This window comes from Prionailurus bengalensis, chromosome B2 (genome assembly GCF_016509475.1).
Source record: "Prionailurus bengalensis isolate Pbe53 chromosome B2, Fcat_Pben_1.1_paternal_pri, whole genome shotgun sequence".
Taxonomy (NCBI): Eukaryota; Metazoa; Chordata; class Mammalia; order Carnivora; family Felidae; genus Prionailurus; species Prionailurus bengalensis.
The window spans coordinates 142453040-142480859 of record NC_057349.1 but is presented as its reverse complement, the minus strand read 5'-3'; the positions used below and the strand labels follow the sequence as shown (position 1 = coordinate 142480859).

The 27820-nt window shown below is 49.2% G+C and overlaps 1 protein-coding gene across 5 annotated transcripts in view; it reads right to left on the bottom strand.

Moving 5' to 3' along the window:
* Window positions 1-256: 256 nt before the first annotated feature.
* The window catches only part of SYNJ2 (synaptojanin 2), a 104856-nt gene continuing 77292 nt past the window's right edge, over window positions 257-27820 (bottom strand). For 2 of the 5 annotated variants that reach the window (XM_043593115.1, XM_043593114.1), the window contains 15 exons: window positions 27519-27600; window positions 26615-26755; window positions 24820-25012; window positions 21814-21972; window positions 19934-20090; window positions 18843-18960; window positions 14385-14603; window positions 14195-14273; window positions 13460-13628; window positions 12848-13021; window positions 10000-10134; window positions 8441-8553; window positions 7260-7368; window positions 5483-5634; window positions 257-3729 (listed from right to left, as the gene is read on the bottom strand). In XM_043593115.1, coding sequence (XP_043449050.1) covers window positions 2992-3729; window positions 5483-5634; window positions 7260-7368; window positions 8441-8553; window positions 10000-10134; window positions 12848-13021; window positions 13460-13628; window positions 14195-14273; window positions 14385-14603; window positions 18843-18960; window positions 19934-20090; window positions 21814-21972; window positions 24820-25012; window positions 26615-26755; window positions 27519-27600 — 2738 coding nt within the window. In that variant the 3' untranslated portion in view covers window positions 257-2991. Of the gene's footprint in view, window positions 3730-4917; window positions 5069-5482; window positions 5635-7259; window positions 7369-8440; window positions 8554-9999; window positions 10135-12847; window positions 13022-13459; window positions 13629-14194; window positions 14274-14384; window positions 14604-18842; window positions 18961-19933; window positions 20091-21813; window positions 21973-24819; window positions 25013-26614; window positions 26756-27518; window positions 27601-27820 lie in introns of all 5 variants that reach the window. The other 3 variants (XM_043593118.1, XM_043593116.1, XM_043593117.1) reach the window with 3 other exon arrangements.

Here is a 27820-nt window from a genome sequence, read left to right as displayed (position 1 = left end):
CTCTCAAGTCTTATAGATAATGTAGCATGAGGTTATTACATATATTATTGCAGTGGTCCCTGCTGGCAACATTCAAGTCATAAATTCTTAACCATATTATGAATTTGAGGTTTTTTCAACATAATGTGATGGTTGAAAAAGGCACCAAGACCCAAACTCAGAAGAATAACCAGTAATCACATTTCATCCAGAATAGAAGGCTAGCCAAAGAAAATATCCCATAGTTCTCTCCACACCTGCAAAGAAACAAGCCAAATTAAAAAACAAAACAAAATATTTAATAGACATTTTTACAATTGCAGTACAAATTATCACTTCAAATAAACATTACAGGGTTTTTATTAATCACTAGTCACCCAATAAATAATTTTTGCAGCTTTCTGAGAAAATTGCTTCATTACAAAGTGAATGTTTTAATGCATTACTTTGTTTGTACTTCTACGTATCAGGAAAATTTTATTGTATCTTGAATTTCAACAACTTTAAACTTTTACAGGAATTGCTTGGGCAGATGTCCTAATTTCAGTCATTTACTGGAACAAACTTTAAAATTAGGCAAGATGTTGGAGAAAATTACATTGGAAAAGGGAATATAATGTTGGGGTCACAGAGACAATATTGAATTATAAAGTTCTGTGCTTCAAATCCTCTGCAGTGAACTGGACCGTCTTACAGAGTAGTAATGAAAGAAACTGCACGGCCTGTATGGGAGCAGAGAAAGACCAAAAATAAAAAACCCACAGGATGAAATCCCCAGGATGGCAGCTGCTCATTGTCCAGATTATTCAACCAACTCTGCTGTGAACCTAGGGAACCTACAAACTATCAAAGCACTGATTTAAAAAATAAATAAGGCAATTCCAACTGTCCTTTTTTTAAAGAGAACATTGGTGTGTGAACCTTACCTATACGATCACCTCAAAATTCAGTCTACGTTGTTCACCAAATTTGAACACCTCTTATCACATGTTTGTTCAATTCTTTATGTTAAACTACTGATAATTTTTCTTGTGACCTGCCTCCTGAGGTCAACATAATTCTGTGTTAATACTTAATGTCAGACTCTTATGAGCCACCTGTGTGATGAGCACCTTTCTTAATTAAAATTCTGTTCTCTGTCCCACTTATGGCTACTTGCATCTAGAAGAAGAAACCTTAAAATTAGGCCTATTTCCATCACTGCAAGTCACTGCTGTGATACACATACCTGCTTTCAAATTCACCTCCTTTTTGATGGGAAAAAGAGGTGACAGAGGAAAGAACATTTGAATTAAGAAATCTTTGATTCTGTTCCCAATCGTACCCTCAGTAGCAAAGTGGATCCCGGCAAATCATTTCACTTCTCTGGGACGCTTACCGATCTTGTGTTCCTTCTCCCCCTAACTCTTCAAGAATGATGTTGTTTACTCGTGTTTATGAGACGTAACGGGATATGAAGTACTTACTACAGAAAACGTCCTCATCAGCTAAGGCCAGAAACATCATCTTTTACCACTGGTCAATCACATATACTCTCAGTTTATCTCTGTGGGTCACTAATACCTTTTTCTCTAATCGGTTTTCAGATGAAATGTGATGAATGTGGTGGTTTTCTTTTTGTTTTGAGCGCCAAATTTAAATAACCTGCAGGGTATCCCGAGAGTGGCAATGAGAAATAATTCTGAAACCCTAGAGGTAAAAACAGAGTGGTTACCCCCCAGGCAGGATGATTATCACCATCCTAACCATTAGCATTTAGTGCAGGAATTCTCCGGTCACGTTAGGGATAACACAGAATCACTGCCGTAGGACTCCAGGGCCTTAAAAACTCCTAAATATGGTATGTGGCACAGTAAGATTTCACCAGTGAATTTCTTGTTACCGAAAATACGGTATCCTCTCCAAACGGATTCTACACCTTATAACCTTATTCTTAAAATGTAAACTAATATTTAGGTGATACCTTTCTAAATGATGGACTAGGGCAAGAAGTGGTGTTGCAAATGTATAGAAAAATGTATAGACGAAAACAATAAGCCTAATAAACAGATAGATAAGCAAACCCAAAAATGCTGCCCTGGGGTTTCTTATATAGGGAGGCACAGGCTAAAATAAATATTCTTCATAATACAACAATGAGGACCAATGTCATGTGCCGGTACGGGTTTTCACGGTTTGTGCTTTTACTTGGTATGGAATGTAAGAGGAGAAAGAGGCCGCGAGGTTTTCTCTCATAGGGAAGAGTCAGTGTATAAAAACCAGTTTAGTACACGTGGGCTCAAGACTGTAGCGCTTTATGGGGCAGGCACTATCCAAGACATGATGCGGGAAGGAGTCTGCAGCCGGCTTCAGCTCACGTTCAGCAAATGGGATATACTTCAGACCCAAAACCGTGTGGGACACCATTTCTCACGTGATCAGGGTCTGTTTACACGTATATAAGTAAACACAAGGGCTCACAGGAATGTATACTCATTTGGTTGATCTATTGGGGGCTTCCAACTTTTACTATTACTATTTTTTGTAACCTCGTATCAGCAGGCCAGGTATATAGCTCTTAATGGTCCCAGACACCTTTTAGTTTTATGGATCAACCTTCAGGTGGTTCACCGTAAAGTTATTCCCAATATCTGTAAGATACAAACAAAAATTTAAAAAACCCACATACACACATAAATTGAAAAACCATTTAAAATCCAATGAGAGAGAGACTCTTGGACATTATCAGCTAGATTCTCTTTCCTCAAGTCTACACGCTGAATCTAACCAGATTCTAGGAAACTAAAATGCACACATCTGGAATAAAACATATCTTCGTGGCTGAATAATTATCTTATTGAATAAGAGACACAAGAGTGACAGAAGGACAACTGTGTTTTCAGTGTGCCTTTAAATAGAGGTCTCTTTTGACCCGGGAGGGTGAGGCCAAGGTGCAGGGCTGTGCCCTGGAAAGAGATGCCAGAGGGAAGAAGGCACACGTTCTCGGAAAGAGCTGTGGTCCATGCCTCCTGCTCATGTTTCTGCCAGCGGGTCAAACACCTGCAGCACGGTCCTCTTGTCCTTGTCACTGATTGTCATCCAGTGACCCAAGTCGTTCGGCCCATGCTCCGGTGGCAGGTTGTCGGCCGCTGAGGCGCTGATTTGCAGCGAGGCTGTGTGTGCTCTTCCAAGGCTCCCAGGCCCGGGGTCCAGTGGGTCAGAGTTCTTGGAAAGCCAGGCATTCTTCAACAGGTGAGTGTCGTGGAGAAGGTTCCAGAAAGGATCCTGGTAATCACCAAGAAGGGAGGCCGCCTCTGGCTGTGTCTCCTTGGTACCATCCGCTTGGGCACCAGCAGCAGACAAGGGGCCAGGATGCGCCTGTTGTGGAAAGAGCACGCCCTGGTCAGGCCGGGGCGCGGGGGGACAGTCACTGCTGCTACAGGTGAGGCTCTGGAGAAGCTGGCTGTTGCTCTGCAGCACCTGCAGGTGGAAGGCTGCGGGGGCGGACTTCTTCCTCCTCGGGGGCGCCTGCGGCGCGGGGGGCAGCACCTCCAGAGGGGGTGGCGGGGTGGCTCCGGCCGCGGGAGGGGCGTCGTTGGGCACCGGCTTCCCCCCACTTGCCTTCCTGTCAGTCCCCTTCCTGGGCTGAAGTGTTCTCGGTTTGGGAACAGGAGGGACGGCTGCTAGAGGAGGGGTTTCAAGGCTGGTCTCTGGGGGCCCGATTGTGAAATGGACAGACTGTTGCCCACACTGTTCTTCCGGTGACTCAGGCTGAGAAAAGGCAGGACAGAGAGTGTAAGTCAGTAAGAGGCCAGCGCTGGGGGAGCAGGAATCAGCACCCAGACGCTGTCTGCAGGGGAGCAGGGATGGGGCGGAGACGACATTCCAGCAAATTCAAGATTTGAGAATGTCCGGGATGCGCAAACGTAACCAGATACAAAACGGCACAGGAGAAACACGTGTGAAGTACCAGGAGGTCCAACAAAACAGGAGTGGAAGCTTTAACACCAGGGCCACACGGTGACTATTTTGACACAAGTTTTTTGGGGTTTTTTTTTCCTGTCACCTTAGAAACGGGGTTATGCTCTTCCTTGATTAAAAGCAAACCTCAAAAAAAAAAAAAAAAACCAAAAAACAAAAAAAAGCCCCGATCTTTTCTGAGGCCACGGCTTTGAAAATTCAGTGTGTACCATGCTAGGCTGAAGGAACCTCCCTTACAGTGTGCAGCTCACCGAAAGGCTAATGGATTGGCTTGCTCCTTAAGCCTTTGATCTTTAAATTTTTTTTTTTAACGTTTATTTATTTTTGCAACAGAGAGAGACAGAGCATGAACGGGGGAGGGTCAGAGAGAGAGGGAGACACAGAATCTGAAACAGGCTCCAGGCTCTGAGCAGTCAGCACAGAGCCCGACACGGGGCTCGAACCCATGGATTGCGAGATCATGACCTGAGCCGAAGTCAGATGCTTAACTGACTGAACCACCCAGGCGCCCCAAGCCTTTGATTTTTAAATACGGAAGATGGAAATTTTCGCACGGGAGTGTCACTTCCTTGGCCCCAATTCAAAACGATCGCAGAACTGCACGCAGCCAAAGGAAGCTTCCGTGCTGCGGGGGGCCGTTTGTACCGTCAGCATCAGCACGTCCTCTGGCTCTCTAGAACACAAACTGCAAAAACCACCCCTTCTCCACCAGCCTTTTACTGTAAGCCCTGTGCAGTGGCCTGAGAAAATGAATCCATTTCTGCCCTGGCTTCCCAGAGACAAGACAGAACAGGGACAGGGGAAAGGAGGAGGAAAGAGGTCTGCTTCCTAAGGAGGCCCGGCAGATGGACACGTGTGACTCGCAGATGGGGAGGCAGACGGATGCTGGACACACAGAGCAAGCGTCAAAGCCACAACACACACTTTCCACAGGTGGAAAAGCAGCGGTCACCCTGTAATGACCAGCCAAGGGATTACCGAGGGTCCCGTTACTAGAACAGTGGGATCAAACGGAAGATCCAGATGTCTCTACAGGTGCCAGTCTTTGGGCTGCGACTGTCCTGACAAACTCATGTCTTTGAAGCAGCAAGCGAGGCTGAGAAGCTTGAGAGCGAGAGCAAAAAACAATCTGCAAGAAAAGTGGCAAGAGAAGCCGTCGAAGCCCCAGCGTCCGAGCCGCCCACGAGCTGGTCGACACCGCTAATCCAGGAACTCCCCGTCGGTTTTCTGGCACAAATCAAGTGTGTACGGTACGACCAGATATACACGAGCGGGAAACACAGGAGCACTTGGAGAAGCGCATCCCACGGCGGCTCCATCTGGGGGCTCAGACGGAACGTTTGGGAAGCGTGACACCTCCAAGCTGCTCCATGGCAGTGACAGATTCCTGGCTTTTCTGCTCGGCTAGAGCCAACGACGCGGCGGGGATATGAAGGAGGAAGCGACGGCCAAGCAGTTTCTCACGGACGGGGCCGTGTCTGGGAATCCTCTAAGCAGACACTGGAGCTACTCCCGAGTAAGGGACTTCGCTCCGGGTTCTTACCTTTCCGGTCCTCCTCAAGGTTGGCTTCTTGATGGCAGGAACCCTGGGTGCAGGCCGACGGGGCAGGAGCGGGGCCACCGCTACTGGGGGCTCTGGTTTGGAAGTCCCTTGGTTCCTCAGGGCTGTGGCATTTACGGCTTCTCCTGGGATGCCTGAAACATACGGTCGTATGGATGGTGACGTGGGCAGGACAGGACAGTGCGCGGCATGATTTAATAGCCAGACGGTCTGCTACACGCTAATGCTAATTTACTCAGGTGATGTGTTGCCTTTTTGTTCTAAAAACAACCACAGCAAAATCTTTGGGGGGATGTCAGGACCAACCAGCTAGGTTTAGCCTCCAGCTTCTCATGTTCACCTTCTCGACACGGATTGGTCTTCACGGGGTGGATCAGTGAGGCGGAGGCATTATACACAAAGTTTTATGTGTATGTGTGTTTCTCTCAGGGGAGGTAATCTGAAACTTCTCAAAATCTCTGCAGGGCCCACGACCAAGGAAATGTCAAGTTGGGATCCTGGGTAGATTTCGAACCTCAAACCTCTCCTAACCACCACATTCATAAAAAACTTCTTTAAAAAGCTTTATTGAGGTGCCCAGGTGGCTCAGTCAGTTAAGCATCCAACTTCAGCACAAGTCATGATCTCACAGTTCGTGGGTTCGAGCCCTGCACTGGGCTCTGCTCTCAGCACAGAGCCTACTTCGGATCCTCTGTCTCCCTCTCTCTCTGCCCCTTCCTCTCTCTCAAAACAAAACAAACAAAAAAACAAAAAACCATTAAAAAAAAGTAGCTTTACTGAGATACAATTCACATGCCATGAAATTCATCCTTTTTAAGAACACAGTTTAGTGGTTTTTTAAGTGTATTCCTAGAATTGTACAACTACCACCACTATCTTTCCAGAACATTCTCATTGCCGCAAAAAGGAACCCTGTCCCCATTAGCAGTTGCCCCCCCCCCATTCTCCCCTCCCAGCCCCTGGAAACAACTGATGAGTGGGTAAGATGTAGTGTAACCATATAGTGGAATATTATTCAGCCTTAAAAAGCACTCATACAGGGGCGCCTGGGTGGCTCAGTCGGTTGGGTGGCCGACCGGCTCAGGTCATGATCTTGCAGTCTGTGGGTTCGAGCCCCGTGTCGGGCTCCATGCTGACAGCTTGGAGCCTGGAGCCTGCTTCAAATTCTGTGTCTCCCTCTCTCTCTGCTCCTTCCCCATTCGCATTCTGTCTCTCTCTCTCTCTTTCAAAAATGAATAAATGTTTAAAAAAATTGTAGAAAAAAGCACTCATATATATGCTTTATCATGGGTACATCTTAATATTATGCTGAGGGAAAGAAGCTAAACACAAAAGGCTTTATATTGTATGATTCCATTTATACAAAGTGTCCAGAATAGGCAAATCTACTCAGACAGAAACATACTAGTTATTAGTATTGTTACTTGAGAGAGAAAACACCAGCAGGGGAGAGGGCAGAAGGAGACAGAGAGAATCCCAAGCAGCCTCCATGCTCAGTGCAGAGCCTGACATGGGCCCGATCCCATGACCCTGGGATCATGACCTGAGCCGAAACCAAATAAACAATAAACCAAATAAATAAATACGTAATTTTAAATGGATAATAAAATTTAGGAGTTCAGTTTTATCAAATGTTGCTAAAGGGTGTTTCCATTTAATACTGCCTCCAGAAAGAAGGAAGTTACTTTCTCTTCTAGGTCCCTTCTAGTAGGAAGAGGCAAAGAAAAGACCAGAAGCAGAACCCCAGCGGACCACTCACCCCCTCTCGCTTCCAGGAGACATCGGATGGCTGCTTCTGCCTCCTGGGCATTGGTAGTTTTGATCTGCTTGACATTGTAGGGTTTACTTATCCCCGTCCTGGCTTTGGGCTTCAGGACAGAGTCAAGAAGAAAAGCAATGTTAACACAGGCAGGCAAACAGACTCACCTGGTCTGATCCCTGCCTGCTGATCTGTTCACAAGCGTGTGATGCAAGGGGCTCCGTCAGATGGTGGTTAAGACGCAAACTCCGATCCAGACCGCATCCCTCAAGCCTCTGTCCCCCCGGAGTACTCTGAGACGAATGCAGTAATACTGAGACCTGACCTCCTGTCCCCAACCGGATGGTTACAGGTCTTGGCAATGCGGTTAAACCACCTTCTGCTTTGCTAACCAGGTAAAAGCCAGAAAGCATCATCAGAGGCCACTTTTTCGGCAGCTCAGCACAATTCTTGACACACCTTCCACGTTTTCTCAAAAGTGCCCTTTCTGCCTCTTCACCCAAACCTCTGGGTTGCCACTGACGGCCTGCCTTCACTACCATCAACTGCTGAGCCCTAGCTGTTCGTTCCCTCCCCTGCCGTCACACGGGACATCTGGCCCGGCCGCCGCACCCTCCTGGCACAGCCTGCCTCCACCCAGCACCCCGGCTTCACCTCCCGTGCTCTATTCCTCTGACCTCCACCTACTGTCTTCCTACGCAGCTCACTGCCATCTTCTGGAACTTTCCACCTCTACAATCCTGTTGTTATCACTAGCATTCCCTTACCGCGAAATTGAGGCCCCATTACCTCTTCTCTCAAGACAACTGATCAGAATTTCTCCTATTTTGCCTTCTATCAAGCACTTGTCTACACACACCAAGGTCCAAGTCAAACCTCGGAAGGGAGAGAAGCAGAGGGGTCTGGGAACAGTCCCACCACACAGGGACACGTGGGATTTTTTTTCGTCAAACGTGATTTTCTCTCTAGCCCTCTTACAACCATATGAAAACCCTATAAAAGACCTCAACTATGGGTTTGGGAAAGAGCTGTCAGGCAGAGGGTAAAGAGATACTAGTCTATATATTCACTGAAGAGGTGATCCTGCTTGATCTCAGGGGCTGGAGGTGAGCCACGGGGCAGACCCCTGGGGTTTGGAACGCTGGCCCACGTTGCTTTGAGCAGAACCTGAAAGAACTCACTGCGTGCTGGGGCGCTCCTGGCAGAAGTTTTGCCGTCTGCAAAATCGAGTACTGCCCGTGGGTGCCAGAGGAGATGGACACGTCCGAGGCCGACTTTTTCACCATTAAACCAGCTGTGAAAACCAACCAGGCAGAGTCCCCATCTCAGTGAGGTCACTGGCTGCTTTGGAGCCATGTCCCAGCGAGCTGGGAGCCAGGCCAACCACACACGTTCGTAGGGTCCGAGCCCGGGGGGCTGGTGGGCATTCGCAGAGTCGATACTAACTTTCTCCTTTGATTCTCAAGCAGTTTGTGACTATTCTCTGGAGAAATATTATTTGAACACAAATTTTAATCTAACATCCTGGCGGGGGGGGGGGGATTCAAATCTGATTTAAAAGCCAATTCATTTTTAAGTGGTTTAAAACACACTGCAGTTATTAGGACTCAGTTTTAAAAGTGGTTTGTGGACAAAAATCTAAAAACCAAAAACAAAAAACCAAAGCAGAGGAATAAATGTATTAAATTACACTTATGGTCATTCAGAAAGGTTTTAGAATGTTCAATGACATAGACATTAGACGAAAGACAAAAAATGGCCACCAATTTTGTAAAAAAATAAATAACTGTATGTAGGTATAGATACATATATTTAGAAAAAGGCTGGAAATGTTGTGATTAACAATTGTTATCTGTAGACAGCCAAGTGAATTTTTAAAAGTTCTGTATTTATCTATTTTGGTAAAATTTCCACAATATGACCTAAATTTTATTCATTTAGTATTTTATTCTCTGAGTGTTAACTCAGAAGAGTAAAGAATACACATAAAAAGTCATGTGCTTCTGGCTCACCATCCATTACTCTTGTGACGTAAGCCAAGGTAAACCTAAATGGAAAGTAAAGCCTGAGGAAAATCCCTGTGTCTGACGGTGACACGTTTGGGGTGAGAAGTAAACAGTAGAGGTAAAACAGAAAGTGCTCAAAAGCACATCACAAATATCTTTGCAGGTTGTTGAGGAAAAGCTTGAGGCCAAGCACTGGTTCTGGGGGAGCAGGAAGAGGTGCACTTTCCTCGGGCTCACGGGGAAGGGCCTGTCCTCAGGTGGCCGGATGCTGGAGGCCACAGGCCTGGGCCTGCGGAAGACAGGACGCCCGGTTTGAGGCGGCCCTGAGGTCGCCTGGAGTGTTGGGCATCTGGGCTTACTGGAACCCTGAGAAGCAGGGAGAGGGCGGGCAGCAGGCGCGGACAGAAGGCCGCTTCTGCAGGAGTGGGGAGGAAGGTGCTGGACGGTCCTCGCTCAGCGGTCGCCTCAACTTTCCATTCTCTACTGTCTCAAACAGAAAGCACCTTAAAGCGAACCGCAGCTACAGGAGAGTGAACAGCTCTGTCAAAGATTCACATAGTTTCCCACGAGAAACACGACCATCTCTGACACCAAGACAGAAAGGAGCCTGAGGCGGGGAAGGCGCTGGGGACCCGGGTGAGGCAGCAGCGGACTCAGAGGGAGGTGCTGAGTAGCAGGCCACAGGCGGTTATTCCCAGCAGGCACGGTGTAAGCCGAAAGCAGCAAAGTCTTACTTGGAGGGGGGGGTCTCTGCGGTGGGTGAGGTGGCCGAGGCCTAGTGGGAACCGACAGAGACCTGCTTGGAGAACGGTGGCGGAAATCCCCGACTGCTTCCAGCTCCTGCGTGAGCTCCGCCAGGTCAGCATCATCTGGAGGACACGGCGGAATGCGGGTGAGGGGAGTCGGGGCTCAGACTCGGGTCTGTGCCGAGCTGATTGTGCAGGAGGGCCTCCCGAGGACAGGGGAGCCCTCTCTGCTGGTGCGAGGGGCAGGGGAGGGAGGGCCACCCAATGCCTGCGTGGAACATGAGATAGGAACCGTGGACAAGACTTCTCGTCCAGACGTGAGGGACACGGAAATATTTCCAAGTGTAGGTGTGTTTCCTTCTGAAAAAACAAAGGAGGCTCTCACACAGAGTAGAGGAGACCATCGGAAGACCAGAGCCCCTCGGTTTTAGTTCCTCACTCGAACACAGGACAGCTGTTTGGGAAGCTGACCACGCTCTCTGCCATCCTGTGACGAGCTCTCGTACGGAGAATCCCTGCTCACCCGTCATGTTCCAAGTCCCATAGCCCGCCGCCAGCTACCTCACAGGCGTTCACCCTCCTGGCTTGTCCTGCAAATAACCTTTGAAGACTAGGAGGGGCGTGAGGAGGTGACTGCTTTGGTTTTATTACATATATATTTATTAACATAAGTTCAGGACACTTTCAGATCTTTTTTCCCACACTACAACACAGCCCAGTTAACTTCATTTTGGCCTAGACATTCCACCCCTCACATTTCCAACAGCTCAAACTCATGGCTGTTTGAGGTTGGTGCTGGGGAGAAGCAGGGTTTCTCCTTCTAATGGGAATGCCTGATCACCCACAGCGTTGAGGACAGGCCCTCTCGATGCCCACAAGGTGCCATGCTGCTCTAATTTTTTTTTTTAATTTTTTAAATGCTTATTTATTTTTGGGAGACAGAGACAGAGCGTGAGCAGGAGAGGGGCCGAGAGAGAGGGAGACACAACATCCAAAGGAGGCTCCAGGCTCTGAGCTGTCAGCACAGAGCCCAACGCGAGGCTTGAATTCTCGAACTGTGGAATCACGACCTGAGCTGAAGTTGGACGCTTAACTGACTGAGCCTCCCAGGCTCCCCTGCTCTAATTTTTCATTCAAAGAGGCTTTTATGCTCATACATGCCCTCCCCTTGGGAGGCTTCCTAAATGACGGCCACCTCTGAAGAAAGGGACCATTTCCTGTCTGAAGAGCACATCCCTTCAGCCACTTTGGCTCCAGGGCAGGAGCCCTCCGGATGTGGGGTGCATAGAACCACCTCGATGCATGGACAAAGTCTGCTGCCTCCGTATTGGGCAGCAGACCCCAAACCCAGCTGTGTGCTCAGTCACCCGGGGAGCTTGATGAGATGCCAGATTTCCAGGGTCCCAGCCCACCCCTGCCAAATCCACAGCTCCTTGATGGGGCTCAGCAGCCTGGAAGTTTAAAAGCTTCTGATGGTTCAATGCGGGCAGGCTACTAATCAACTTTGGGGCTTTGGGGTGTCTGCACCTCTCTTGGCAAATTATCTTCCCTGGGAGGCATCTCAATTCACTTTCACCCCGTTCTGTACTCTCAGTCCCAGCTTACAGGGTCCTGACACCTGCTAGGTGTCCTGGACCCGCCGGGCACAGTGGTCCTCCAGTGCGGGAGGTACAGTGACCGACAGCTAGAAGGCACTTGTGGCCGTGGGTGATACTCCTGACAGTCTGAGGCTGGAGCATGAACTACCCTACTTCCCAGCTCACGTAACACCAGAGGGTTTTTAAACTTACTCAAAAGGGCCATTACACTATATAACCTAGGGCTTTGCAGTTCAATCTGGAGGACTTCCAGTCCCTCTCTGCTTCAGTCTAAAATGACAGAATGATGCTAATTATCGTGTTAGTGTGCAATAACATATTATATAAGTGTAACCACACAGCAGCACTCAGGACCTAGATACTGTACGGACCTAGAGAGCATCTCGCTAAGTGAAATAAATCACACATAGAAAGACAAATACCATATGATTTCACTTATATGTGGAATCTAAAAGACAAAACAGACAAACAACAGCAAAAGAAAACCCCCCAGAAACTGACTCATACATTACGAAACCAGTGATTGACTCGGCGGTGGGGGTGGGGGGTGGGGAACGGGCGAAATAGGTGAAGGGGATTAAGAGGTACAAACTTCCGCTTATAAAATAAGTCAGTCACAGAGATGAGAAGTATAGCATAGGGAATATAGTCAATAACATTGCTTTAACACACAGTGACAGACGGTAACTGCACTCACTGTGGCAACTATTGCGGAATGTACGGAATTACTGAGTCACCATGTTGTTCGCCCGAAACCAATATAACGTCATCTGTCAACTATACTTTCTTTGCGGTCAATTATACTTCAGTAAAAAGAAATGCCTATGTCTCTTACGGGATTGAAACAGGAAAAGTTTTGGAGAGGAGAAACGAAATTACAAGTGTAAAACCAGTTTAGAGCTGTGGCCATTTAAACATACAGAGGAAATGGGAATTAACATGAATCTGGTGTGTTATAAGGGTACCAGTTGTAAAAAAATAAAAATAAAAATAAAAATAAAAATAAAATAAATAAAATAAAATAAAATAAAATAAAATAAAATAAAATAAAAATAAAAAGCACTAGAGAAAATCAGTGTGGTGGTAGCTGGATACAGGCCCAGGGCCCAGTTTCCATCACTTGCTATGACCTGTTTGTTTGTTTTAGCCCTTTCGTGGGTGTGGGCACTTGATTGGTGGCATCGTTCAATGCCCTGCTGCTGAGGGAAAGAACGAACTCAATGCCAGGGCCAAGCTACCTTTGTAGGTCGGGTGCCGCGTCTTTTTAGTGAGTGCAGGTGATGTGTCGGCAGGCACCGCTGCTGTGCAGCTGGGGGCTTCGGAAAGGTAGTCCCCTGCCGTCTCACCATCTGAGACCACAGGCTGACTTAGCTCATCCACCAAGTAGTCTTCGTCATCTTCAAGAATGTCCCCTTGGGGAAGGAAACGTCACAGCACACAATTAGGGTGACTGGCACAGTCTCTCGGCAGTGGGTCTGTTTCAACATCCGGGCTTGTGGCTCAGCATCAGGACGCCTGCCCCAGGCCCGGGTCAGCAGGTACGGGACCCCGATTCCATTCACACCGGGACACGGGACCGAGGCCACAGCACTGACAGCCTCAAAGCCACTGTTTTCAGTGTAATTCGGGATGGCCGTGGGTCTCAGCTACCAGTTCCCGCATCACCCCTAGACACGCACACTGCCCAGCTTGCCACGTGGGCGAGCACGCTTGCACTTCAAGGACCCTCGGTAACCTTTACGGACAGGGCATTAGAAGGGGGTCTTGAAAATCTCATGCTGGCTGCCGGAACGTCTGGCCTGCCCGCCTCGCCACAGTCACCAAAGAAGTCTTGTAGGGACCATACTCACCCTCTGACTCATAGTCCAAGCTTGTGAAGTCAAAGTTCTCCTCCAGCAAACAGGAATTGGCGGTTGGAGACATGGAGGCCATGCTATCCCGCTTTCGGATGATCTCCTCCTGCCAACCCTTCAGCCAGTCCTTGGTCTTTGGTCTGATCTTCACCGCTCTGCCCTTCACCTGTGAGGACAGGGCGACCAGCCGAGAGTGAACGGAGACGTCAGAACTCTCTTTCCTTTCAAACTTTTCTTTGCTCAAACTCGGGCATCAGGAGCAGGCCGACCTTCCTGTTTTACCAAGAAAAATCGAGGGTCTAGACCTCAGGGAAGATCAGCACAGCTCACATATGGTCTAAATAAAAGTGGAATTATCATCGTTGGCTTTTCATTCCATGTGAACATCAAACCAGGATATTACCAAAATGGAAACCACCTGTACGCGGCATATTCCGAAATACGTGGGGAGAAGGATTGTGACGCTCTCCCACGTGCAGGTGTGAGCTAAGACAGACCCGGTGACTCAGCGGGATCCACGCTTAAGAACTTGCTCCTTCTCCCAAATTCTGCAAGCGGCCAGGGATGGACATCAGATGCCTCACCAGAAATGGATACTGGAAGGAAGAGTACTAGCTCATGCAGCGCCCACATCTAGAGACACGGTGAGGAGATGCCATGGCCGCGCAAAAGCACAAGAAAACCCTGGGGAGTAAGCAGCCCCCGCGGCACAGCTGACCACGCACGACTCACCTTCATACCGTCCACGTCCAGGACGCTGAGAGCTGAGTGACTGTCTGCAAAAGTCACCAGCATCTGCCCTTGGTTGACCCTGGAATAAAAGTTGAGCCAAGTCAATGCCAAGTGCAACACGGCGACTCAACGGGGCTGGCATGTATGTGACGTGCACGTGGGACCCCGTGCCAGCCAGGGCAGTACTTACCGGACAAGAACAATGGTCCCATAATTGCCCAATGTCTGCATGAGTTCTGTGCGCACATCCTCGGGGAACTCGTTTTTCTCTTCTACGGTTGGTGACTGAAGGTTGACGATGACGGTAGCATCCAGGGGGCCCTGGAAAGAGGACACTTCCTGGAACACCCTCTCCCGAGCACCCACATCGACTTCTTGCACTTCCACCTCCACGATCGCCAGCACGGGTCTGCGTCAGACGTGAAGGGAAGATAGGTACCGGTTAGCGAGCTGAGCAGCTCCCGCCCCCACAGCTCCACTGTCAACAGGGAACATCGACACCCCGTGAGTGTGGCCCCAGCACAGCACTGTGCTGTCCCAGGGTTTCAGATTCTATCTCTGCCCAATCCTAGCGTTGTCTTGGCGTTTTTACCTACGGGCGATTTAGAGAAAACAGCGCCAGCCACTAGCAAAGATTTTTTACGTGGTTTTCACCAGTACTGCCGAGGACGGTGGGAGGTGAGAATTCTCCCTTTGCTAGGGATTCAAGCTTTTTGGAGGGCGACTTGGCAACTGATGGGAAGAATCTCAAAAATGTTCATCTCTTTTGACCTACTAATTTCAATTCTAGGACTCTGTTCTAAGAAAATGACCAGGGATTCAGACAAAGATTTACATACAAGGTTGATCATGACTGTTGATGGGAGGGAAAAGGAAAAGGGGAAATAATCTAACTGTTCCGTGACGGCGAAACACGTTGTGGTGCAGCCGTATGATAATATCTTATACAACTAGTAAGAATGATGTTGGAGAAGTCTAGTGGACACACACAAGAAAACAGATTGGCAGGAAATAATGTAATTGTTATTATTAATCTTTTTGAAAAATTAGGGTTTTTTAAAGATTTATTTTTAATGTTTATTTTTGAGAGAAAGAGAGTGTGAGCAGGGGAGGGGAAGAGAGAGAGGGAGACACAGAATCCAAAGCAGGATCCAGGCTCTGAGCTGTCAGCACAGGGCCTGACGTGGGGCTAGAACTCACAGACTGTGAGATCGTGACCAGAGCCGAAGTCAGATGCTCAACCGACTGAGCCATCCAGGAGCCCCAAAACAACTGTTATTGTAATTGTGATGGAGGATGGGTTTACTCTCTTTACAAAAATGTAGAAAATCCTCTATTATGAAGATCATGCAACCTTATTGAAGACATTTGTAATATGGCATCGACTCATGGTTCGTGAGTTTGAGCCTTGAGTCTGGCTCTGGGCTGACAGCGTGGAGCCCGTTTGGGATCCTCCCTCTCCCCTTTCTCACTGACCCTCCCCCGCTGGCATGCACACTCTCTCTCAAAATAAACTTTACTAAAAATATATATATATAATACAGCATCGAGAGGAAACAAAACATAAGACAAAATCGTAGATCATATGGTGGTGACCTTTAAAACCAGGGAACACTGCAAAAGTGATATATAATCAGTATGATCCCCGAGATGTACAGCACCATTGTTAGACTTTTTTTTTTTGCTTCTGGAACAAAAAAGAAGACCGAGAAGAATCTGACACAGGAATATGCACAAAGTGAGTGTTTTCTAAAAGTGGGTGGCTCAGGCAGTTAAGTATCCGACTCTTGATTTCGGCTCAAGTCATTCATGATCCCGCCACCATGAGATGGAACCCCATGTCGGGCTCCGCGCTGACAGTGTGGAGGCTGCTTGGGATTCCCTCCCTCTGCCCCTCTCCTGCTCTCTCCTCCCTCTCCCAAAATAAATACAACTTCAAACAAACAAATAACAAAATTATGGAAAGGGAGGAAAAAGGGCAGCGGTGGACAGGGGCCAAGCAGGGGAGACAAGCGTGGCTGTAAAAAGGCGCCATGAGGCATCCCTGTGGTGATGGAGACATTCTGCATCTGGACCGTGTCAGTGTCACCATCCTGGTCACGACACCGTGCTCCAGAGCGACAGTATCTTCTCACCGTGGGCACCGGGAGAAGGGTACACGGGGTCTCTGTATTATTCCTTACAGAGGAATTATAATCTATAGTTACCTCAAAATAAAAGATTTTTTTAATTACATTTTTCCTAATACTCTTTTCAACGTTTATTATTTTGAGAGACAGCGCGAGTGAGTGCACGAGTTGGGGGGAACGGGCAGAGAGAGAGGGAGAGAGAGAATCCCAAGCAGACTCCACACTGTCAGTGCAGAGCCTGACCCTGGGGCTGGATCTCACAATGGCGAGATCATGACCTGAGCTAAAATCAAAGTTGGACACTTAACCAACTGAGCCACCCAGGTGCCCTCAAGAGAAAAAGTTTAATTAAAAAATATTAATGTAATAAGTTAGAAAGCAAAATGGTAAGTCTGCCTAACATAATCCCAATGTTCTTATACGCATTTAAATACTTGAAAGCACGTCTACACGTGAACATACACCACGCACAGGTGAACATTTTGGTGTAAAATCTTCTAACATGCCTGGAAAACGCAGCCAACACATGACAAACCACTGCAGACACAGAACTATGGAGGCTTTGCTTGTTTATGTAGGTTTCCCCCAACCGTCAATAAGGGAGATACTCTGCTTTTATAATTAGAAAAATCAATAAAAGTCTAAGACGCATCTGAAACCATTATGTCCAGATCTGTACCTCCCAGCATCCCGGCTGAGTGGAGGCTACTCCATCCTTGCGGTTGCTTAGGCCAAACCCTGGGGTCCTCCTCAAATCGTCCCCCATGCACATGCATGCCACCCAACCCCGTGGGCGCCACTTTCAACATCCATCCAGAACCCAGACACGTCTTGCCACGGGGACCCAAGACCACCTGGTCCAAGACTGGCACTGTTTCTTCCCCCGCCTGCTGCATTAGCTTCTTCCCTGGCCCCACTGGACTCTCTTCAGCTGATCCCGTCAACACCTCGTCAGATGACTCCATTCCTCAGCTCGAGTAAAACCCAACGTCTTTCTGCGGCCTGTGGGGTTCCACGTGGTCTACGTTTCTTGCCCATCTCCTAGGACTTCCTCCACTCTTTCTACGCCACCCCTATTCTCTGGATTCCTGAACGTTCGCTGCCTTGCTCCTCACCCTGGAATGCTCTCCCCCCGACACCCCCATGGCTCACACTCTCACGTCTTTCAGGCCTTGGCTCCATGGTCATCATATCTGAAAGGCCTTCCCTGAACACTGGGTTTAAAAGAGCACCAACCCCTTGTCTGACTCTTGCCATTACTATTTTTCCTTTCACAGCACTTACACTGGTTTACTAGCTGTCTGTCCTCACTAGACAATTCCGTGAGAATGTGGTCTTGTCTGTTTTGTTCACTGCTAATCCTCAGTGCCAGGAACAGGGCCTAGCATACAGGGCCCTGCTCAGCAAATATAGTTCGATGAACTGCTTCTAAAGACACTCACTGAACTAGCACACCTGGAAGTCCCATATCTGGAGATTTCCCGGGGCTCATTTCTGGGCACGTATTTGCAACAACAGGTTTCTCGAGAATTTAGAATAACTAAAGATTTAGACTTAACGGCTGACTGACTTCACCAGCAACTCTGTCTCCTAATATCCTTCCTTGTAGAAGCTGAAACTGACAGGCAAGTTTGGTAGCAGCTGTGGGACGATCAAACCCTTCCTGTTCACACCCTCAAATGCCCTCCTCTGTCTCTTTGCAGACGTTCTAGGAGACTGGTCTCAGGGCACACCGAGCTGACCGACCCGGCTGCTGTGTTCCACACTTAATGGCCAAACCAACTGCTCAGAGCATTTAAGAACTCAGAATCCAACACTTAAAAACCCTACGGCATGGGGCGCCTGGGTAGCTCAGTCTGTCGAGCATCCGACTCCGGCTCAGGTTGGGATCTCACAGTTGGTGGGTTCGAGTCCCGCATCAGGTTCTGTGCTCTCAGCACAAAGCCTGCTTTGAATCCTCTGTCTCCCCCTCTCTCTGCCCCTCCCCAGCTTGTGCTCTCTCTCTCAGAAATAAACGGACATTTAAAAAAAAAATTAAAAAAAAAAAAAAACCAACCCTAAGGCCATTTGTAATGATATTAGGAAAAACACGTCCCCAGTAGGTGAATGGGTAACTTCCATGGATACATTTAGTGGAACACTGGACGGCAATTACAAGTGAATGAGCCAGATCTGTAACATCGACCTGACTGTATCTCAAAGACACTAAGTGACCAAAAAAGCAAGTTGCACAATGACATCATTTATGGGAATTTAAACGACAAAGTACCATAGGCCGCATCTTTGAAATTTTCATAAATGACGTCAGTTGTGATATGAGCAATGACAAAACACTAATAACAGTGATTATTTCTTGATGGTGGGTACAGGGCGATCTGTCACACTCTTCTTTGTTGTTTACTGAATTCCACATGCCTGCACACCCGCATTCTGAAGGGGATGGCACACCCGTTGTCCGCGGGGAGCACCGGACGCTGCTTTTGCCAGCACAAAAGTCCCCGCGGCATCCAGGACCGTACCTGTGATCGGATGCTTGCAGTTCCGCTCGGCCGTAATACTTGAGGGCTCCAGGAGACCAGGAATGTCTGACCGTGCTGTCCGCGTCTATGTCGTTGTCTAGCAGGTTGAGATCTCCGGCTACTCGCAGGGATTACGATCAAGAGACCCACACACAACACACGATTGTGTCAACATACGGAAAAGCCGACTGAGGAGCCTGGGCCATGGGGGTCTACGTCACAGACCACCCAGTCTCAGACTCGTTCCCTCTAACCCACTGGGCCGGAAACCACGCCAAGGCGGCTCTGGGGTCTGGGGCAGGTAATCCACGTAGGTCGCCCAGTGCTGCCTACTTCCTCCCCAGTGGACACACTCAGTGGCGGCTGTGGGCTTTCCACCCCAGAGGCCACAGGAACACAGGGCGTCTGCAGCCCTTCGTACAGGAGAAGCAGAGACTAAGACCATGACGGGGTCCCTGCCTCTCGGTACCCTGGGGAGGTCACAGACACCCACAGAGCGATCTGAACAGTGCGATTTCCTGGCTTTGAAATCTCTGCATCCATCTTGCCAGAAAAGCCGGGCTGTTTTAGGTACAGGTGTTCTAAATGAGCCGCCCTTCCCAGCTGGCCATTGCTAATACTTCTAACATACTGGAAACATACTGGAAACATACTGGAAAACTAATTGAGGAAAAAAACCCTCCTTCCCTGTGTCAGACTCATGTCCTATTTGGAATTGGAGCTTTAAGCAGGTAAGAGTTTGGTTGAACAAAAGGGGCCAGATGTACTGCATGTTGTGGGTGAGGTACAGACACTGGACACTGACTTCTCTCCTGTTCGCCCCCCCCCCCCCAGGACAGAAGGCAGACGGGGTGGTGTGCGGGGACAGCCGTGATGCAGGGATGGGGAGAGCCAAAGGGGAGCTCCCCAAAGCACAACTTCCAAAGCTTAGGGGCCAACAACTGGAACGAATCTCCTGTAGCTTCGGGTTACCAAGAAAGTTGTTGTTTATAGCAAAGAACGCTGTGCTGCATCACTGTGACTGACTTGCCCTCTGTGGTTGTCGACCATTCCCCCTCTACCGGCTCTGAAGGTGCACACGTCCCACGCACCTGTTCTGTCAAAAGGGTGCCTCTTCCTCCACCACAGGACCCTGTCTGTCCAGGCAGGGGTGCGGCATTTGTCACTTGTGTCGTAGGCGGCCGAGCCAACGTCATACTTGTAAGTAGGTCCAAAATTAATGGTGCCTTCATGAAAGTCTTTAAAAATCTATTGGGAGAAAAGACCAAGACCACCTTCGTTCTCCTAGATTCTGTGTGTCGTATGTAAAAACAAAAAAAATAAAAAAGCACATACCAAAGGGCTCTCTTCCTTAAAAGACACAGGATCTACGCTGTATTTGCAAATATGTTTCAAACCGAACGTATGGGTGCTATTTAATTAGCAAGAGAGTGATGATTACTCATTGTACTGACTTACACACCACACAGGATCTCCCACCCACCTCAAGTACCCGATGTACCACTGTCCGCTTGCCAGTTCCCGGGAGACCGCGGAAGGCAGGCGGCGAGGCTCACAGGTGCCCCATCCGCACAGTCCCAGACCTAGTACGATGCCCGGCCATTGCTATCAAGGTCTCCATAGATATTTGCTAACTGAATGAACCGGGTCAACAGAAGCACAGAACTGAGACTGAACTCTCTTTCGGTTTAGCTCCGGATCCAGCCGCAGTGCCGTGAGAAGACCCTAGAACGGCCTGTACTAATTCGCTCAGTGCATCTGTGGAAGGGTGTGGACAACACTGGTAGGAGGCAGAGAGAAGAAACTGTTGCAGAGATGTATGGCGTGGTTACTTTTCCATCTGGCCTCCCTTAGCAATCCACAGCCCTGGCAGGGTTGAGTGGGGAGTGCACAGAGTCAAAAAATGCCTGTCTCTTGCCGCAAGAGACACCTGAATCCCTCTCACCACACATTTTACCAGCTGCGTTTTCAAAAGGTAGACGGAATATGGCTGTGCACCTGCCCTCTCGGCCCAGCCTGCCACAAAGCTACCAGATACCAACATGAGCAAACAGTATGCATTGGAGAAGATCAGCTGGGTCATCGGGAAGCTGGCCAGTGTGACCTGCAAGAACTGAGGACAGATCCTATACCTGAATCTTTCCTATCATGTCATTGCCTGAGGAGTCACTAAAAAACTGCACACGGGTCATTTGGCGGGACAAACATGAGCTCTGTAGTTTGACAATCTTGGACTGCATCATGGCTCTGTGTACTGACCGTGTGACCTTGGACTCATTTGACCTTGGCCTCAGTTTTCTTGTCTATAAAATGGGTATAATAACATAATTTATAGGACGGTCTTGAGGATTACCCACACAAATTGGTATATAAAGTATATTAAATACAGTTATAATTCATTAGTGTGTTCACCAATGAGAAACAGAACTATCATCCTACAAGGCTGGCATGGGGTACGAGCTGGGTGGGCTTGTCTACATCAGCATTCTCCATCCCCACCCAGCACTGTGCTTGCTGCTGACACGGGGCCCTTCGAAGCCGTTCTGATTCCCGCCGAGCGCGACTACTTACTCCCTGGGGGGACACAGAGGACTGAGGGCTCAGTTTGTGTGAAGGACGAGGGACAGCAAGCCCACCTCTAACTGCAGAGCACGGGCTCTGGTGTTGGAGGAGGGGCTTCCGCTGCCACTGCTCCTGTGGCTGGCCTGTGTGCCCGCCAGTCTCCTGCAGGGGGGCGGCTGCTCCCTCCCCGAGCGGACACACAGACCCTGAGCACAGCTCGTTGGAAGAGGACCAGGCAGTGGGTGTGAATGGACGCTCATGTTTAACTTCACACGCCACACATCTTAGCATCAGAATCACTGTTAAATCCACTCACTCATGGAGCTTAATTTACCGCACGCCAGTGTAGACACTTAGATGCTACTCCATAGTAAAATATGCTAAGGCATATTTTAAGAGCACAACTTACTTTTCCACTTGATTTCTGCAGCTGGAGCTGATCAAATTCCAGAAGTTTCTTCCAGTCTTGGCGTTTGACAAAATAGAAGACTTCTTCGTAAGTGAGATCGATACGGTAGTTGAAATCGCCGCACCAAAACACGTAATCGTGAGAGAAGATGTTTCTTCCCTGTCGTAAACAAAATCACAGTCATCCTGGCCCATCTTGCAAAGAAGGTGGGCGATGGGAGAAAAATTCACCATGCAGATAATACACAGATGCGCTGTTTCTTAAAATGTTACTTAAAACAAATGTCTCGTAATAGAGCATCTCGTCTTTTATTAATCCCATACACTTACTGAGGGGCTTTTGCGTAGCTTATTCTTTTTTTTTTTTAGTTTATTTATTTATTTTGAGAGAGACAGTGAGCAAGAACGAACACAGGGGAGGGGCAGAGCACGAGGGAGAGAATCCCAAGCAGGATCCTGCCTGTCAGCCCAGAGCCCAACTCAGGGCTCAACCTGATGAACTATGAGATCGTGACCTGAGCTGATATCAAGAGACTGAGCCACCCAGGCGCCCCTACGTGGCGTACTTTGCTTAAAATGATTATGTTTTTGAATGGTTTGGAGAAAGCTCAGCTCTAACTGGGGAAGCATGACTTCGTCCTTCGCTGCGCCCACCCCAGCTCCGTGACTGGCTGTGTTCCTGCCTTCGTTATGTCTACACACCCGAAGAAGAGTGGCCCCAAACATTCAGAGTTAGGAGGATCAGGCATAAGAAAATAAGCGAAAATGCTCAGAATGTGCAACTTTGTAAAACGTCATGGATTTTGTCCATTTTCATCCTGTGACCCTCTGCTCCATTCTCAGCCCTCGCCCCCCGCGCCCCCGCCTCCCCCCCGCCCCCGTCCTGGTCCAGCCCACCCTGAGCCCGAGGTCCACCAGCACAGCTCTGGAGAGCACTGATCCTCGTCTTCTCTCCCTGCCATGAATCACCAAAGACAATGACAGTGGCCACTATGCATCGCCCCTACCACCCATCCATAAGCACTGCGCTGTGTCCCAGGGCACTGCCCTCACGGCAACCCTGGGCAGCACGCACTATGGGCTCTCTTTTAGATTAAAAAAGAAAGTTCAAAAAGCTTGCTGAAGTTACACCACTAATGCACAATAAATGCAACATTTGAACTCAGATCTGCCTAACTCCAGAATCTGTTTCTGCTATACCCCCACTCCCTGCAAACCACGACAGTAATCTGGGCGGAGGATTAAAACGATCACAACCAAATAAATGTGTAGAGCGCTGCTGTCCAACAGAACTTCGGCAGTGATGGAAATGTTCTCCATCTGTGCCGTCCAGAACGGGAGCAGCTGGCCACAGGCAGCCAGTCACAAGCAGCCAGTGAGTGGCCATCAAGAAATGTGGCCAGTGTAACCAAGGGATTTTAAATTAAAATACTCGCTTGTGGCTAGAGCCTAGTCTGCCGGGCAGCACAGGTGTAGAGCATTAACTGATCGGCATCCGCAATTTTCTGTTGTTGAAAAAAAAGGCTCGTTTTGAGCCCTTTGAATATGTCTAAAGTTTACTATTTCAAAACAGCACTTTAAGTGAGAAGGGTTGGACTATTTTTTTTTAATGTTTATTTTTGAGAGAGAGAGACAGAGAGAGACAGACCATGAGCAGGGGAGGAGCAGAGAGAGAGGGAGACACAGAATCCGAAGCAGGCTCCAGGCTCTGAGCTGTCAGCACAGAGCCTGATGCGGGGCTCGCACTCATGGAGTATGAGAGCACAACCTGAGCTGAAGTCAGATGCGTAACTGACTGAGCCACCCAGGCGCCCCTGGTTGGACCTTTTTTTTTTTTTTTTTTTTTTAAATGAAGAGACACACAGAGAAAACACGCATAATGTCCTACGTAAATTAGAAGACTACACGTTGTAAATTTCTTTTTTGATCCAAGAAACAAAAACTACAGCAAAGACTACAGCACTCACTGATGAAAATAAAAGAGTTTTTGCTTGGAGAGCCTATGCAGCCCAGTAAACAGGATGTCAGTTTTATGGGATCTATTTGCTCTCACACTCTGGAGCTCTGTGACCCAGCCAACAGTGTCACAGACACTGGCAGAACATGTGGTGAAAAGAGTTGGCCTCCCCTCACTGCTGGGAAACCGGTGGTTTGCACCAGGCTGAAGGTGTGCAGGCACTCATGTTTATACAGGAAAGAGAACATTCAAATCTGAATTTGAAAAGAAGATCCGCTGGCTTTGGGATGGAAACCCCTGCCACCACCAGAGGGCAGCATGGCGCATATTATCCGCAACCTGGAGACCAGGTGGAAGGATCCAGGGCTCCTTAGTCAGGAATCCACAGATTCAAAAACCGGGAGTTTGGGGCGCCTGGGTGGCTCAGTCGGTTGGGCGTCCGACTTGATTTTGGCTCAGGTCACGATCTCACAGTCTGTGGGATCAAGCCCCGCATGGGGCTCTGCGCTCACCTCACAGGCCCTGCTTGGGATTCTCTCACTCTCTCTCTGCCCCTTTCCTGCTCTCACAGTGTCTCTCTCTCTCTCAAAATAAATAAATAAACATTTTTTTAAAAATTAAAAGTAAAAAAACGGGCGTTCTTAGCTGCAACAGAATACATATCTGAAGACCACAGATCTAAAGAAAACCACGTCTCACACTGTTTGGATTCAGTTGTTCTCCACCAACTTGGACGGAGCACGGACCACAAGTGAGAAAATCGGAAAACACACAGGGATGCAACGAAAACGTGTAAGTGCATAAGGACTCGGTGTGGGGCATAGAACACTCCAGACCCCCTGGGCTCACCTCTGTTGTGCCATCCCAGCTCATCTCCCCTCCCCCAGCGCTGAGCCCCCAAGGGCAGGGACCCTCCAGCAGTCGCACCTCTGATGCCCGGCCTATACGGGCAGCTCAGAAAACCACGCGTGGGGCTGCGCCGAGCAGCGAGCCAGCACACGCGTCCCTGTCACATTCTGGGCCGCCATCCACCCACGGCACGTTGCTCACCATGGGGAAACTGAGCTTCTGGGTGATCTCCCTGTAGTCGTCGTTCCTCTCCTTCACCTGGGCCTGCCCGGCCGTCAGGTGGCTGCACACGAAGCAGAGGCTGGTGCTGTGGAACTGGAAGCGGATGCCCACGGCACCCTTGTTCCCCGCCTTTCCTCCCATGCCCGTCTTCACCGTGTCAATCGCCACGTCTCTGGAACACAGAATGCACACGGGTGGCGGCTCCTTAGCGGTTAAGAAGGACAAGCGGAAACCCGCTTTGCTCCAGAGAAGAGCGGGGCGGCAGCCTGGGGCTTGTGGCTCAGAATCTGTTTAATCACATCGTCAGCGGCCAGGCCATGGGGTGCCCAGCGCGCCACACTCTCCTCTCCCTGCTGACGGCTGCCTCCTGGGAGGCCTGGAGGACCGTCTCCACAGCCCCAACTCTCAAGCGCCCTGCGCTCACAGAACCACTCATGAAGCTGTCGCTTCCATCCCCGCTTTCTGCTTCTATGCCTGCGAAGCAGCACCGGCTTCCCCACCCCCGGCCCACACCCGCAGCCTTCCGGCAAAGCACGGGTGCTGCAGTCAGGTAATCCACGCATGTTAAGAAACAGGAAACATCCAGTTATTTGTGCCCGGCTGGGTAGGCGGTTTCCATGCAGACTCCAGCTCGCATTCGAATGCCAGCCTGCAATTCCTACAAGTGAGTGTGTGGGTCCACGGGACTGTAGACTGAGGCACACAGAGGTCTCCCCTGCTCCCTGGGACCAGCAATCAGCGGACAAGGTGGCCAAGAAGCATAGGAGCTAAACAAGCTAAGGCTGAAGGAGAGGCTGGGGACCCTGGGCGGCATCTGGGAAATCTGGAGCTCCCCAGCACCGCCCTCTCTCGTGGTTCATCTCTAACCTCTACCCTGTCCCTTCACTGACTTTTACCCACTCACTTTGGACACTGCCCGACTGCCAGAATGAACAGTCAGGGGGACACGGACTTAAAGATTTTCTGAGCATCATAGAAGGGGATTATGGGCACAGAGCCCAGTCTTGCTCTCCAAGCTCTGCCACGGGCACGCCTCCTCTCCTCTAAATACACAGAGGTGTTCACCCAGGTAGCAGGAAAGGTTCAGCCCGGCAGGGGCGGTGAGAAAGACTGGAGGGAATGCTATGGACGTGGGCGAGACCCGGTAGCAATGGGAGGTTATGAGTCATCGAGGGAAAAGGTGAGTTCCTCCCAAACCTTACAATACACACGCACACATGTACACATGCATGCACACACACACCACACATGTATACATGCGTGCACACACATATACACACACATGCACACTCACATTTTCCTAAGAGGACACCCATTTCTTAAGTGTTCTCTTCCTGACATTTACAAAGCTGTCACTTTAGGGACATTGCAATGGGGTGACAGTGGGAGAGCCTTTCTGCCCACATGTCTTATTTAGAACTCTTGTAAAGAGCTGGCATTTCCTGATGGTTTACTCAGCTCTTGGTCAGAGGCTTCCTGTCTAAAACTTCAACAAAAAATCCCTTTCCTTGCACAAAACTGAGTTTGGGAGACAATAATCACTCTTTCTGAAAGAGCTCAGCTTCCTGACCTGGAAGGTTCCCACTGTGGCTTTTTAGTCACCAGACAATATTCTATTCAGCCCAGTTTTTCCTTGGGGGGTTTGCTACATTGATTTAGAATAATGGCAAGTCCCGAACCTGGTGCAGGAGGGGGGAGGGGGAGGAAGTCCGAACAAAACACCGAGACCAACAACCCCGTGTCCCCCAGACGTTCATTAACTCAATGTTCTTACCTGATGAATGGGACATGGTATGGACGTACAAAGATATACAGACAGACGCCCACCAGCTGTGCCGAAGTCAAGAGAATGTACCTATGAGAGCGTGAGATGGCTTTCTGGAGCTGCTCACCCCACATCTTCCTGTTGGTGGTACTGGAAGAGAAAGAAACACTCTACCGTCTGCTGGAGATGGGCCCTCCTACCCACAAACTCCTCCAGCCCTTAGTTTATTCTTTTTGTACAACTGGTGTCATGCTGTCCCCACTCCCATGTTAGTTCCCTGCCTCAACTCCTGCCATGGACTATCTGTGTATTTCTGGTTGTACCATACACATCACAGCACACGTCTCACCCCACCCCCTCCACCTAAAACCCAATGCAGTACCTCGCTCATTAGAGCTGCACAGACCAGGTTTTATTATTTGTTCAGAAAAGTCCTTGAAATAAAACCAACAAAGAAAAAGTCCAGTTGACCTTACAGAAAACATTAATACAGTGGTTTTCTTTCCTTTGCATCCGGTGGAGGGAACAGAAACACCGTCTCCCTGCACTTACCCTTCTCACCTACCCCAGGAAAGGTGAGTCAGCACCCTTCCAGCCTGGCCCTCAGCCCACACCTTCCAGGTGCCCACATGCCAGCTCACAGCATGACTCAGCCTCCACACACGGCTGAGAATATACAGCAATACCACGCTGCCCTTCTATTTCCTTAATTTGCAAAGAAAGAGGAACCAGAGGTACACATCTGTGTGTGGAGAAGGAATACAATCCCAAGTATCTACACATCCAGGGTCCCAGGTTAGCGGACGCCAAAGCAGGATGGCCCAGAACCCCGCTCCTAGCCAGGTCCCTGGCTCAGGAAAGCCTCGGGTGAGTTTCAGGGTGCCGCCTGCACGCCTTGTGCCTGGATGCTCACCTGGCATTGACGATATTCCCTGCGCTCAGTTCCACCATCTCTTCAAACCCCACGGCAAATATGTCAGCTGGGCTGTCATCATCTGGGGGGGAAAGGCCGGAGGTGAAGGACAATCAGACGCAACAAGGCAAACTTGCAGGTGAGCAAACTCGCGGGGCACCGCGTTTGCCTCTTTGAGCCCAGGTGTGCCCCGGGTCCGGGTGCATGCGTCCCGATGACTCAGTGAAGCTTCGTGTGGAGTCCCACCTTCCCTCACGTCCTGCTGTGCACGTGGCCTTTCCCTGTCTACATCCTGGGGCATG